General features: G+C 35.2%; 1 protein-coding gene across 1 annotated transcript in view; it reads left to right on the top strand.

The window, feature by feature from the left end:
- Positions 1–16,182, top strand: part of LOC123681653 (dynein axonemal heavy chain 3) — a 134,611-nt gene that overhangs the window by 105,309 nt on the left and 13,120 nt on the right. The window contains exons 46-51 of the mRNA XM_045619881.1: positions 1,149–1,323; positions 3,606–3,812; positions 6,188–6,395; positions 8,740–8,990; positions 9,176–9,333; positions 9,387–9,546. Of these exons, the coding sequence (XP_045475837.1) occupies positions 1,149–1,323; positions 3,606–3,812; positions 6,188–6,395; positions 8,740–8,990; positions 9,176–9,333; positions 9,387–9,546 (1,159 nt within the window). The remainder of the gene's footprint in view (positions 1–1,148; positions 1,324–3,605; positions 3,813–6,187; positions 6,396–8,739; positions 8,991–9,175; positions 9,334–9,386; positions 9,547–16,182) is intronic.

Below are 16,182 nucleotides of genomic sequence, written 5' to 3'. Positions count from 1 at the left end.
GCAGACGTTTCGTCCATATAGATTTCATCAAGCTTTCCAAGACGGTTGGATCTTCAAGCCCCTGTAAATGACTAAGAAATTGTAAGGGCTTACGGTCGATTATTTCTTCTTGCTCCAGGAGGTGTCAAGTCTGTTCTTTTTGCGTGGCACACAGACGCCGAATTAGCTTCGTCTTCAACTATTGGCAGGCCTCGTCGATAGGTGGATTGATGATTATTCCCTTCAACTTAGTTGCGTTGCATATTCGTCTGTTTAGTTCGGTCCTGTGACACCCACCGCGTTGTGGAAACTTCCTCCAGAAATGGCAAACCATAAGTCAGAATCTACGGCGACATATTCTAGCATACGGATGGCGACTCTTGATACCTGTGTTTCTTGTGCCATTTTTTTTCGGGCATCTTCTTTCATTACGTCTGGGTCCCAATTGTGTGTTGTGTATCCTTAGAGTGTCACTAATGAGTAGGACACAACGAAAGATATATGAATGAATCGAAACATATACACAAATTTGTATAATTTATTCAACTTATTATTTTCATAATTTTATTTTTCCTTTTCAACGACAGAGTTATCGCATTGCTCACTTGGGTTTTTCGTCGCAGGTACTACACTAAAAAAATAGTAAAAATAGCTGAAGCACAAATATTCAGTACTACTACAACACCGGATCGGCTTCGAAGACCTCATCTTATTGGGACATGAGATCAATAAGATCACGATTTGATCATAATAGAAGCCGATGTTGCCAAACTCCTACATCAACGATAAAATAAGAATTACTTTGTAGTATTATCTCCTCACTCAAAATACTAATGTCCCGTTTTGGCATATAATTGCCAAAAGGTTTTAAGATGTGTTTATTTACTTTGTGAATCAATGAATATTACAATAATTGAATGCAAAAAACACAATTCCTCAAATATTTTGATTTCACGCTGTTATCTCTCATCAATCAGGGATGAAAGTATTTAAGTTTAAATGTGGAATGTGGTTGTAGAAAACCATATATTATTATAGTAAATATATATCAATCAAAAAGACTTTAATTGGTAACTCAGATTCGCTTGATGGATATCATCATGTATAGCAAGTTCTCAATTTGCATCGAGTTTCTTGACGTGCTCAAAAATATATAAAACTTTTTTCAGCTTGGAAGGTTTCAGAGATTCAGTACAAAAAAAAATTGCTGCTTGGAAAGAGTTTTATGACGTATCAAACCCGCATGAGACCGCTATGCCAGAACCTCTGGATGGAATTAGAGGATTACAACGATTAGTTGCTCTTCGATGTATTCGTCCAGATAAAGTTGTACCGGGAGTTCAGGTAGGTAAACTAACATTTCATATAATATCCAAAATGAATAATCAAAACCTAAGAACAAAGAGATTTTGTTCTGGTTGATTTCCTTTAAGCTTATACTGAATCGAGGAATATGCAAAATACTGTTAATGTAGAGATATATACCATGTGTACATAAAAAAAGGAATGAATTCCTCATCTAGAAAAGGAAAATTTTTTTTTTGCGGACACATCAACTTTTATTCTAGTTGCGCATCTTTTGACGTTTTAGTTGCATTGATGACGTCATTAATGTTTCGGCTATGACATAATTGCCACTTTTCATAAGCAACCGCAATTTTTGATCGTGTCATGTGAAAGAGCATATTTTTCTCCACACAGTACACCAAAAGTTGTGTCATGTTACATAAGGAAAATTCAAGAAAATTAATGTTATAATGATTTCAATATTGAGGAATTGACAACCAGGATAACAAATTAATGTATATTCATATTCTCAAAAAGCTGCTACTAAGGTCCAACGAGAATCTATTGACTGTCTCGTATACTACCAGGCTTAAGAAGGACTTCATCTGATCAATGTTATAATAATTCTGAAGTGATTTATCCTCCACAGTTGATTGAATAAACTAATTGATCAAATATTCAAACTGAAGTCCTTCTTGGGCCTGGCAGTATCCAAGGCGGTCAATAAATTCTCGTTGGACCTTAGTAACAATATGTTAAATGAGGGGTCTATACCGTTTCAACGGTCAGTTATAAGGTGATAAGGTTATATTTTACGCTAGAGACCATCGATCCATATGAGGTTTTCAATATTATTAATATTTTTCGCAATGGAAAGAAATAATGAGGTGAATTTTTCATTGAAGAATGAATATAGGCATGATTCAACTTTCCAAACAAGCATTTATATTTTTATGAATTTTCACATCTAAATATCATTCAAAAATTCTAGTCAAAGGTTTTTCTGAAATGAAAAATGAAGACTCATAAAGGGCTGCCATCTTTTTACGAAAGTTTCTATTATTTCGATATTCATAACTTCTATTGATCATTGAATCGTTCTGGCAACACCGCTCGTTATTTTAGTCCCTTTTTCTTTGAAAAGATATTTATCATTCGGTTCAAGACGTATTTATTATCTCTTCGAGAGACGAGGCGATTGTCATTTTTTGTTTCTCCTAATTGAAAAAGATATTTGAAAGTGGCTATTACCCACAGTCCGTAAATTTTTATGCCAATGTTGATTAATTAAAACCTTGCCATTTCAGATCGTTTCGCTCGGAAACATTCAAATACCGAGTTATGAATTTTGTTTCTTACTTTATTGGCACACTATATATATTTACTCTATATTTGTATTGCTCTAAAGAGCAATACAATACATACATTTCAACGTATGATACAAGAGAAGCAAAAACTCTGTCTCCCGGATAGGTGTAGTTATTGGTTTATGTATTTGTTCACAAAATAAGCTGACATATTTAAATTGAAGGGCTTCTTCTTCATCCAAATAAAATTCTTTCATTCTTCGTCTTCAACAGAAGTTGACAACGCATATACTATAATTAAATCTGAAAAGAGAAAAGAGAAGAACCAGAAAGGATCAATAAATGTTATAGTTTCCATCCTATACCACATTGAATGATGACAATTGAATTCACCAAAATAAATTGAAGGATAAGAAAGAATCGATTCGAAATTTATAGGCCAAAAACTAACTAATGATTTTCCAACATAATAAGCCCGAGCACAAACAGAATTCAATAGGCAATATATCAATACATAACTGCTAAAAATCCTCTTTCCTTCTTTTCTTTTTGTTGTTCAGTTGCCATGCGGATTTCTTGTAGAAGGATAACCACCGTGTCATTGTCTATGGCCAATGTCGACAAAATAAATCACTGCTGTCCTTAGAAATCCCTTCAATATTTAAGTAAATAGTACCAAATCTGCTCCAAAATCGGGAGGGTTTCTTCAACCAGGACCGATTATCCAAGTGATGATTTTTTGAATCCTCAGGTGTACTATGATCGCTACAGGCGAATCATCTCCCATAGATTTATACTGATTGTATTCCATTAAAAAAACGTTACAAAAATACAAAGAAAATATGACAATCTCTTGAATGTTTCCTTAAAAATGAAAACAACATCTTTTTTATACGATATTTCCCAATATTTGACTAAGGATAAAATATGCTCAGAATTTCATGGTATCAATTTCGTCGTTGTTCAGTTTTGAGAATATTTTGAACACTCATCATACATAGAAGCCAATTGAATTTATAATTTTTGTTATAGATGTACATAGTTGATGAAATGGGACAGACTTATCTAGAACCACCTCAATTCAATATTGAAGAATCTTATAATGACAGCAATTGCTGCTCTCCTCTAATCTTCATACTGTCAGCCGGATCAGATCCTATGGCTGGTTTGGTCCGTTTCGCCGCAGACAAGGGAATTCCCAAAACAAAATTGTTCACAATATCTTTAGGACAAGGTCAGGTAAGAAATTTCAACATATCGGTTAATCTTGAAGAATTACATTTTAAAAGTATTTTAAAGAATTAATTCAGCTTAATTTTTTTTTTCAATTTATTTGAGATTCCAACCACAATTACAATGTGCTTAAATATAGTACAAAATACATATCCAACAATTTCAATATTATCTCCATCAAGACGAAACAACAACTAAGCAGTGCTTGTTCGTGTTGTTTCTGAGGACTTTGAGCTCAGGCTTATCAAGTAGTATAAACAGAACAAAAAAAATAAAACCCTAGATGAGATGAAAGGAGAGGCGCGGACATAGAGAACAACAAACTTTGCACTTCACGGCAAGAACCAACAGCTTAAGGATCAAAAAAAAAAACAAAATTAAATATATCAAATTCACAAATCGAAGGTGAATCGGTTCTCGAACAAAAGTTTCCTGAGCTCCCTACTGAACCTTTCTCTATTCTTAATTCTTCTAATATTTAGTGGGATTCTGTTATAGTATTTAGGCCCAATATAGAAAATGAAACGTTGTGAGCAACTCTTCCTGAACAACCTAATTGTGTGCGATAGTTGTTAATTTCAATCATAGCGTAAGAAATTTGATATAATATTATTGGAATTAACTTATTTCATCATCTTGAATACTGTCCTGAACTGTTTGTTTATATTTACGCGGAGTTTTTTCTTCTCGTTCGCCAACATAATATTTTGTTGATAACACATTGCGTCTCCCGCATCCAGGGAGTGTATTCATAAATTTTAGTCCACCCGAGGTTGCTGTGCGCGTGTTTTCATATTCTTGCTGTGTAACAGCGAGAGAAAGGGATTCTTTTTTGTGTCCTTGATTCTTTCAATCCTATCCTTATATTCCTTGTTATTTGTGGCCCTCCTCTCTGTGAAAACTCTCCTGTATAGGCCCACAGGAGTGAAGATTGTAGTACCTTGCCCTTCCTCAAAAAATGACAAAGAAAGAACCATTTCAATATGCTTTTCATTTGTGGGGTTTGCGGTAATTTTGCGGAGCGTGCAGACCAGCCTCAATGTGCTCGATGTCACAAAACCTATCACCCTGTTTGCGTAAATCTGTCAGCTGAAGATGTGGAGTACTTGAGGTAATCCAATTCTAAATGGAGTTGCCATGATTGTGAATCTCGAAAGAGATCGTTACGTAGGGGGTCCCAATCTTCCGGCAGTGATTCTCTCACCATTGAGCCTTTCAACCTGCTCATGAACAAAATACCCTGCATAGCCGGTGACTTGAAAACAATAAAAAATGATCAATCCACCATTTTAACTGAGCTTACTAGATGTAGAGAAACACTTGAAGATCATAAGCAAGTACTTGACTCTCATATAAAGGCGATCGCAGATTTTGAGAAGAAGATTGAAGTCATCGAGAATTCCCACGCTAAGTTGACTTCTGGTCTCTCTAACGTTGTGGTTAGGATTGAGAAGGTGAGGACTGAGACACCATGTGCTGATTCTGCGTCGGGTGGTTCGGATACCGCTGAGATTCTTGAGGGCTCAAATCGATCGTTTAATATCATCATAAAAAATATCCCAGAGTCCGATCCATCCAACGATTTTGAGGCTGCTTGCGGAGTTCTGGGGCATGTTGATCCCAGTGCACCCAAGCTTCTAGTTCGAACTGCTCGTTTGGGCAAGACACGGTCAGTACAACTCTGTAGGCTGAAGGTTACCATGGTTTGTCCGGACATCGTAAGCTCACTTTTACGAAATAAGAAAAAACTACTGAGTAGGGAGTCATTTCAAAAATACGTGTTCACTGATGACAAAACCCCTCAGCAGCTCAAGTTCTTGAATTATCTGCGCGTCAAGTTGCTAATCGTTGAATAATAATATCACATAATTCTCATAAAAATTAATTTTTCAAAATCAACAATTTTTTGTAGGTTTGCCAATGTTTTCCTTTCTGAATCGTTACACATATTCGGGAGAATTAGATGTTCACAATTCTTTTTTTTAGATCAAATTTTTAATGACAATATTTCGTTAGTGAAAGCAGTTGAATTTCACGATTTTGACTGCCCTCATGATTCATGAGGGCAGTCAAAATCACGATTCATGAGTCATGGAACGTAGAGTGATAAGTGACGTGACTCTTATTGAAGAAGGCCATCATACTCAATGGTTTGTGGCTAATAGTGGTGTGGAGTTTCGCAAAATGACATATCTTGTACCTCAAATCATAGTTTTGTATCAACAACACCCCAAAATCCTTTGATATCACATCGTCAAAGTAGTCCACAGTAAAATTTATACTCATTATTTCATATATTAACTCTTTTTTTTCTGTATCAAGTTTTCATGTGTGATAAAATATTCAAAAATATTTATAAATTAAATTTCATTTCATTTCAGGGTCCAATAGCTTCTGGAATGATCAACACAGCCCTTCAAACTGGTCAGTGGGTTGTCCTTCAGAATTGCCATTTAGCTGAGAGTTGGATGAGAGAATTGGACAGGATTTGTGATGAGGTTATAGTTCCTGATAACACAGAAATTCATTTCCGTTTATGGTTGACGAGTTATCCCAGTAGGGCGTTTCCAGTTGCTATCTTACAGAATGGTATGATCAAATACAATTAACTTTTCTGAGAATCCTTCGGTGACCTCAGGTAACTGAAGGCATGAGACATGTTTATTTATCGAGTCATGACATGATAAACTTAAAATTGGTATTAATAGAAGTAGTAGAGATTTGAAAATATTTTAAGCAGAAAGATTATTGTCCCAATAGTCTGGGAGCCAGTAACAGATATACATGACCAAGTTCCTCACAAACGGTAATTAGTAGAATGCATCAGGTAATAGTAATAAAAAGCCTCGTGAACGTCAGCTGCGACTCTGCTGGGGGGGGGAGAGCGGCGGCAGTCCCCCAAACACGAAGAAAAAAAAAATAAATTCAGTCATTTCCTCCCAACTGAAAATTTGTCAAATTGTAGCTAACCCAATATCTAGCCGAAAAAATACAATCAGCTGGCTATAGCATGGTGGATTATACGTCAGCTGGTGCCTCAAACATGAAAAAAAATATATTTTCAATGACAGCTCTGACAGCGACTCTGATAATGAATCAGAGAGTGCCACTCTCGCGAGAAAAGGACTTTCTCCACATGTTGCACAATAATATTTAGTTTCTCTAATTCTGTGGTTATTCCGTTCATTCTTCCACATCTTGTAGAACAAAATCGTGCGAGAATATATCAGAAACGCACAGTTTTCATGATTATATTTTATTATTCTATGTTGGCACTCCGAACTTTCCGCTACGGCTTTATCTGTCAATTCATCAAATTGCCTTAAAGAAATCAGATCTGCCAACCAACATTTTTCAATGCAAAAATCACTAAATTATATTAATGGAAATATTTCATTAATTTCAATGAAAATGAAATGAATTAGAGAAAATAATATATAATACTCGTACAGAAGGCTCATTCTACCACTCGTTCATTCCAAAACTCGCCACTTCGTGGCTCGTTTTTGAATTTTGAACTCGTGGAAGAATATCAATGCCTTCTGCACTTGTATTATAATAGTTATTTATGTATCAAGGGAGTTATGAGGGTTTTAACCACAGAGGGCAACAGATTTCAATCCCGAGGGACGTAAGTCCCGAGGGATTGTTGCGTTGCCCGAGGTGGTTAAAATCCAATAACTCACAAGATAGATAATTAATTTTATTTCATACTGATACATTACAAAGGAATAAATGCTTAGTTACCGTAACTATAAACATTGTCATAACTCCCTTGGGAGTTAAACAGGGCAGTTATAGATCTTTAACTCCCTCTAAAGTGTTCACAAAAACAAACCGACATTTGTCGAATTTACCACTAAAGTTGTTACCCGAATTGCAAGGATTTTCTATTAAACGGTTGTCACTGTTAATGACTGTATTCAAACATGAAGTTGTTTCCCTTCTTTCATCTGACAGGCCAACTAACAGTCTTGCAGTTTTGTTTTTCAATTCCATGCTGTCGGCCAAATACCCTTCTGCCACCGTTGAACTTCGCCATCCATCATGTCTCTTCAATGTTCCTGCATTGACCAAGGCAGTCGCAGAAGTCCTTCGCAGACAATGTCCTGTGAATGTTTCTGGATTCGGCAATTCCAAAAAACTAGCAAAGAAATTTGTCATATTCCTTTTTGTACTTAAGTTCTGACTTTGTTGGTAGTAGTACGGAACGAGCTTTTTCAGCCTTTTCCAACAAATCTCTTGAAATCTCAATTCTCTCTGAGTTTGCATTCATTTTCACTAATTTGAATATGATGAGAAACACGATATGACAAATATCTACAATGTTGTCAGTGACATTTCCATGGCAACCATGCCTACTTAATTCTTAATAAAGATAATTCGTTTTGTTCTGAAAACCAAAACAATTTGGTTTTTATATTTCATGCAGTATGAAATAAATAATTATACTTCCACTCTCTGATTCAGTATCAGAGTCGCTGTCAGAGCTGTCATTGAAAATATAATTTTTTTTTCATGTTTGAGGCACCAGCTGACGTATAATCCACCATGCTGTAGCCAGCTGATTGTATTTTTTCGTCTAGATATTGGGTTAGCTACAATTTGACAAATTTTCAGTTGGGAGGAAATGACTGAATGTATTTTTTTTCCTCGTGTTTGGGGGGCCGCCGCAGCTCTCCCCCCCAACCGAGTCGTAGCTGACGTTCACGAGGCTTTTATTACTATTATCTGATGCATCTCACCAAGTATCTCTCGAGAGGAAATAATCAACCAAATTTGCACCTGGCTTCCGGACTACAATTCCCAACATGCAAATTTTCAACACAAAATTATTATTATAATAGTTTTCCGTGAACGTCTTATAGGCCATCGCGGTAAATCACCCTGTATATTTTTCGATCATATATGTAAACATATCTTTGTTTTCAAGGTGTTAAGATGACGAACGAGGCTCCTAAAGGACTGCGTCAGAACTTGATAAGATCATACATGTCTGACCCTATTTCTGATCCAACATTTTATGAATCCTGTCCGAACTGGAGAGCATTCCAAACACTCCTATTTGCTCTGTGTTTCTTTCATGCTTTAGTCCAAGAAAGAAGAAAATTTGGACCATTGGGTTGGAACATTCCATACGAGTTCAACGAATCTGACCTGCGCATATGTGTCATACAGTTGCAGGTGAGTTGAAACTCTTTGGAATGTTATGTCTTGGTTGGATGTTATATCCATAATATGAGGTCATATGAAAACAGTTAAATATCATCGGAAAAATGGTTAAACTCATCGACATACTATTGTATGCAATCGAGATCATGACAACAACAATAACTTAAGAAATCATCAAAGAAATATCTCAATTTCAGATGTTCTTAACTGATTATAAGGAAGTTCCATTTGAAGCATTAACATATCTAACAGGAGAATGCAATTATGGTGGACGGGTAACTGATGACAAGGATAGAAGGCTGCTGAATTCTCTTCTTAGTATTTTTTACACTCCTGACACAGTTATTACCCCACTGTAAGTAATTCAACTACTAGCAACGATTTATTCCAACTAGTACTATTTTGAAGATACGAATTTTCTTCGAGCGGTATATACTATGTTCCACAAGACACTACGTATGAAGGATGTGTGAATTACATAAAATCCCTACCCTTGATACCGCTTCCTGAGGTTTACGGCCTGCACGAAAATGCTGATATCACAAAGGATAATCAAGAGACCATAACGGTAAGAGTTTTATAATATCTTTATTATATCATATTTTTAAATATGCAAATTTGAATATTTGGAATCAGATATTTTTGCTAATTGTCAAATTAATAGTAAGCAGAACATTTATTATTTTCTGTATATACCTGCTGAAATCCAGGGTTTGGTAACTATTGCGCTCCTAATGTCATCGGTTGTTTCACGTCGTTTGGCGAGGTTGAACTTTGTTTTCTGAATTGAGCATTGATATAGAATGGAACTGAGTGGAATATAATGCTCCACAAAAGTTAATGAAGTTTTTTGTGATCGTTCCAAAAGTTGCCGATTCTTGTCCACCAAAAGTTCTTGTCGTTTGCGTTTCTAAGAATTTTGGATCAGTTGTTGTTTTAGGTTCTTACTAGTACGCGCCCTTATCTACCTTGTAGGTAGATCAATATATCCCATAGATCTTCCTTAAAGGTAGATCAATGTTGACCATAGATCTACCTCTTTGGGTAGATCAATATCGCCCATAGATCTACCTTTTAAGTAGATCAATTTAGCCCATAGAACTATTTTTTGGGTGGATTCAATTGTATAATAATTTGAAATTAATTGAAATCCAATTTTTTGATGTACCATATTTTATAGCAATTTGGCTCGTAACTGAAGATAATTGAAATTATATGTTGATGGGAATTGTTAAAGAAAAAGAATTCCGAAAAAATAAAATTAATTTATTAAGTTCATGAATATTATTATTATTGGTGAAACAACAGTGAAATGAAAATTGATAATCCAAATAAAAAACAAATTTATTATTAAAATATTTTTAAAAAAATACCCTTCAAAATTCTAGTTGTTTGTTGACCATTATATAGATCATAATAAAAAGAACTTATTCTTGTAATGAGAGATAAAATATATATTTGAAAAAGAACATAAATGAAGTTTTGTTGAAATTATACAATTGAACACACCTATCTGATTATTAAACATTGAATATTAAGTAAAACATCGGAATGAACCCAATGATGCATTACAATGATAAAATATAATAATAAAACATTGATTATAACATGGAAATAAACCAATGGAGATAATAGTTTTCATGAATTTTATCTTCCATTTCTTGTTCTTTAAAATTGCTTCTGGTAATGGTTCTTCAAAGTTTCGTCATCTTCAATAGGGAACATGAAAAATATTCAATAAAATCTTATCATTCCCAGAAGAAGATATTTTCGGTTTTACCTTTGTTTTTTTTATTGTTATATCCTCTAAGTAACCATTATGAAAGAATTCCTCACTGTTCGTTTAGGAGAACAGTCATCATAACTATATATATTTAAAATTGAGCTTCCGCTGTGTTTTTTTTTTTTGTGGAGTTTTTGTTTCGTTGTATAATCATCGCCCATTTCTTTTAGAATTTTTCATTAATGACCTGATATTGCCAATTATTATCATGCTCATTGATATTCCTATAGATATAAAAAGATAAAAATCAGTGATGAAGTAATCATTTGTGATATATCAAATAAAATTGATATAATCTTGGATATTTCCATAAGTTACTGAAGCAAACTTTCAGCTGATGGAATCAATCACTTATCTTAAATAACATAGCTCTTCTTCGGCAATCGGGATGTTTTTGAATAACTCATTACAAAATCAGACTGCATATCATCTTGGGGAGTTCTGAATTTTGAAAATAATAATTCATTTAAATGGTCTATTTTCTTTTTCCATGTGAACTTACTCTCAGTAGCCTATTATTGAAGAGTCTTCTTATCTTGCGTAGATCCATGAGTTTCCTTGGGTTTTTTTTATTATTTAAGTACCTCCGTCCGTTTGTTAAAAGTATAAAGAAAATTTCAGAACTGATCTATCATTCAAAGAAATACGTGAGGGCATAAGGTAACAAAAAAAATTTCATGATAAATAATTAATCAAATGATTATACAAAATAATTATTAATTCAAATTTCGAAAGGCGTTAACTTGATTTAGTTTGTTGAGAAGAATGTATTGAAATTTATTTTAGCGAATGATACCATTTTTTTTCAGATTTCATTGTTTTTATGATTGATATAATATATGATGACATAACCGTAAAAGCTTTGAATTCAAGAATCAAAGTTTCTTCCAAACGATAATTATTCTTTGTAGAAATAAGGAAGAATCAAAGGTAAATTGAAAGTGAACTAATGGAAATGTTATATTTCAAATTAAAATTGAATTAAAAATACTACTGTATACTATATTTTTAGTAAAAATTTGTTTTGATGACTTTTTCAGTTTATTTCGCGAGTGATGTATTTCCACCTTTACGCCATTCCATGATCGAGCCCTCGAGAACGCAACATAAAGTTGCCCGTGAGAAAAAACAGGACTATCCAAATAAATTCCGACCTGATCAAATGTCTGGCCTTGCGCTTTATTGATAGTAAGTGCGAAACAAACTTTTAGTGGAAATTGTCGTCGTCTGAGTACAAAAGGTAGATTTCTATCGGCCGAAGTGAGGTCCATTCGTGGAATTAGGACTTTTTTTCCTACAAAACGACCGGTTACGATTTCCGCTGTTAAGAGAACGTCTGTAACGGCTGATACTAATAATCGCGTTCCATTAATCAACCCATCTTGCAAACATAGATTCCGCAAAAGTATAATTGGTACGCCTGATTTCAACCTAAGTTCGTGCAATGGCATTCCACTGGGTGTTATAGTGTTTAAATATTCTTCAGGGAAGTTCTCAATCTCGTCTTCGTCGTTCGAAACCCCACTATCATTGCTTTGAATTATAGTAAGAGTTCCGGAAAATCTATCGAGAATTCTGTCATTCAGTTAATTACAATGATCATTCTTGGGACATAGGATGGCGCGCGCAGAGAGCTGTTCTGGTGTAAGGGTATTAAGCTCTCCATAAATCTCATCAACGACATTATCCGTTAAGCATCGATTAGGAAGACAGATTAAATCATTGCAATCTTGTCCATCTTTGGTTATTCTTTCGTTGATGATACCGCGTCCGAGATCTTCAAGCCAAGAAGTGAAGTCTTCCTCGCCTTCCCTTACTCTCATATTTTGAACCAGGTTTAATACATGAAATCTATTCCAAGCTCTAGAGTTTGTGAAAAATAATTCAACCTGTTAAACGCGACCTGGAGCTATAGGTAATAACTGTTTTACGTCCCCACCGAATAATATGCACTTACCACCGAAAGGTTCTGAATTAGAGCATATATCTCGAAGAAGTTTGTCTACTTAGTTTATGACGTGGTAGTTCACCATCGATATCTCATCCCAAATAATGAGTTGAAGATTTCTCAAGTATCCAGCCTCTTCGGATTGTACAGTGCATCCCATTTTGGGTGAGACAGCCAGGTTTCTCGCTTGTTATTTAAGATAGAACCTTGCGGTTTTCACGTTCCTGTCCTACGTTTTCGTGAAACTCAAGTTGCTCTAATCAGATTTTGCATAACTGTTTCCGTTCAAAAGATACAGGGTGATTTTGGAAATTGATACTTTTCGGACCCCTTCTTTATCTCCGAAGTTATTAGGAATAATACTGAGGTAAAAACTACGTCTGAATCAGAATTCTGCGTAGAATCCAGAATTCAATATTTTTTTTCGGGGTATGTTTTTGAAGATTCAACACAAACTTATGTTTTTTTTAATGGAACACCATGTGTATCATTACTTCGTTGAATTCGTTATTTTTTTCCCTTCAAAATGATATATGACACTAAGTAGGTAGGATGTTCAGAAATGTTAAAAAAACACTAAAACATCAAATAATGATGATTTTTTGTTAATGGGCAATGGATTTCCCATAGAAAAGAAGAATCAATAATGATAACAATAATTTATAGCGATGACAGCTAGATCAGATTGGTTTTTCCCTCCAATGCCTACTTGATAAAACAATGCTCCCAAATGCATAGTAGCCATAATAACAACAAGGATGTTTGTGTCATCAATGACCTACTACTTTTAAAAATCGAAAGTAATAATCCTCTTATTGAAACATAGAAAATTCATGGCCCATTTACAAAAAATCATCATTATTTGACGTTTTAGGGTTTTTTTAACATTTCTGAACATCCTACCTACATAGTATCATATATCATTTTGAAGGGAAAAAAAATAACGAATTCAACGAAGTAATGATATATAGGGTGTTCCATTAAAAAAAATATAGGTTTGTGTTGAATCTTCAAAACCATACCCCGAAAAAAAATATTAAGTACGCCACTGTATTCTACGCAGAATTCAGATTCAGACGTAGTTTTCAGCTCAGCATTATTTCTATGATAATAATTTCGGAGATAAAGGAGGAGTCTGAAAAGTATCAATTTCCAAAATCACCCTGTATCTTTTGAACGGAAACAGTTATGCAGAATCTGATTAGACCAACTTGAGTTTCACGAAAAAGTAGGAGAGGAACGTGAAAACCGCAAGGCTCTATCTTAAATAACAAGCGAGAAACCTGGCAGTCTCACCCAAATGGGATGCACTGTACGGTTATTGACGAACGGGTGTCTGCGTTAAAGTCCAAGGGTAATCGGAATGTGGAATGAACGGTCCTTCCATTCTTAAGAAGTAATGCGGCGATTCCTGAGAATGCAACGGCTATGGCCGGAATACGCAATATTTCGCAATACTCTAATAAAGCATTATAAATGAAAGTTTTTCCCGTGCCGTCGCTTCCTTGGACATAAAAATATCTGTCATTTACATCCGACTGTAATGCGTTGATGACTCGATCGAATACATTGCGTTGATCTGTGTTCAAGTTGTTTGGATTGAATTCTTCCACATTAGTTCTTCCAATTTGATTATTTTCTCCATCGATATCGTGAATGTCATCTTCTGAGTCAGTCTCCGGTTCTGGCAAATTGAAATCTGACAAATTTCTGCCTAAAGCATTTAAAACGTAACTGATTCTGCGCAAAGATCGATTATCTGAATCACGTTCTGTATATCCTTTTTTGATAAAATCTTCGAACATACATTTTTTGAAATTTTCCCAGAGGTCTATTGGATTTCCAATCTCGAAAAAACATAACATATAAGCGAATAATTTTCTCATAGAACCTGGCATATCAACCAAAGCCGCATGTTCTAATGTTTTGAACCATTCGTGATCAGAGGCGATTAAATTTCTAGCTCGTACCGTTTCTGTGAAAGTTGGGTACATTACGCCGTGAAACGTGCGTAGATCTTCAAAGAAAGTTGGTCCGGCGACGTGCAATAGTAAAATGCGTAAATGAAATGTTTCCTTATATTTTGGACTGATTGTGTATAACCGAGGTATAACAGCGCAATTTTTTTGTCGTTTTATCCATCGATGTTCTTGATCGTTGAAGGAATAATATAACGGAATTTCGAGATATTTGAATTTACGTGCTCTAGCATTTTCAACGTTCGATCGAAAATATGCTTCTCCTTCTAAACGGCTCAATTTTGGATATTGCAAAGCCACCTCCTCTTGTCCTTCTTCGAAATAAACGACTCGCTCTCCTGGGAGATGTACCGGTAATCTATATATTGCGTGACTTCTTCCTTGAATCGGAAAACCTAGCAAACGCCATGCTGATTCGCCAGAGGAAATATACCTTGATTCTATAAACGGTTTTATCTCGTCGTAAACAATTTCGTTTTTTAATTGGAGAATTGCAGCGTCTGGCCCTTTATTTATGTATTTAAATACATACTTGACAGCTCCAACTGTCGTAACCACCTCTACATTTATGTGACTTTCATATTTCTGAGAGAGATATGGACTGTACGGAACTACATCCCTGTTGTCAATGGTATACATAATACGATTTCTCGTAAACGCTGCTGTTCGACCGTCATTTCTCCGTCGGTATATCGGTATAGCTTTGTCGATCGCTGTATTCGTCGAAAATGATTTTGGATATTTTTTCGAACAAACACCCTCTACCATACAAGCTGCGTTTGGAGCACAATCACCACACGGACCGTGGATCATGGTTGACATAATAATTTGGAAAAGCCGCGAATTTTCCTCTGGCAGCTCGGCACATATAATTTTATCTACGTCTTCTGGATTGCGTAATTTATCCTTATCATCTAAAAATATCAAGCAATGCATATGTGGTAAACCCCGCTTTTGAAATTCAATTACGCAATTACTTCGCCGAAAATTTTCTTTTTCAAAATATCCTCGAAAAACGCCTTTCTTTTCAATTCGAAAACACGGGCGATATATTCTGGTCTGTCTTGAGGATTCAATAAACTACTATTAATATTTTCCGTAATCTCCCGCCAATTTGGGTTGCATGTAAATGTTACAAATAGTGAGGGTCTACCAAATTTTGCCACAATCGCCATCGCGTCTTGGTAATTTTGCGTGCACCTCCCATGAAAGAACTCGGCAGTACAACGATTCTGCCGATTTTTTCATTTCCGACCGATTCGACTGCTGATTTACGAGCAACATAATCTTGGAGCCCTACGTAATTGTTGGCATGTAATTTTTTTTGATGGGTACGTAAATAATGTAACAGATCACCCTCTACTTCCACATATTTATCAACAATGAATTGTTGTGTAAGTCGTCCGCAAAAAAGAATTGGATTGAATTTGCCGGATCGACTCATCAAACGATAGCACTCGAATTCTCGTTTTGAAATACGTTTTCCGCTCCGGT

Source organism: Harmonia axyridis, chromosome 6 (genome assembly GCF_914767665.1).
Source record: "Harmonia axyridis chromosome 6, icHarAxyr1.1, whole genome shotgun sequence".
Lineage (NCBI taxonomy): Eukaryota > Metazoa > Arthropoda > Insecta > Coleoptera > Coccinellidae > Harmonia > Harmonia axyridis.
This window is presented reverse-complemented; position numbering and strand designations above follow the sequence as displayed.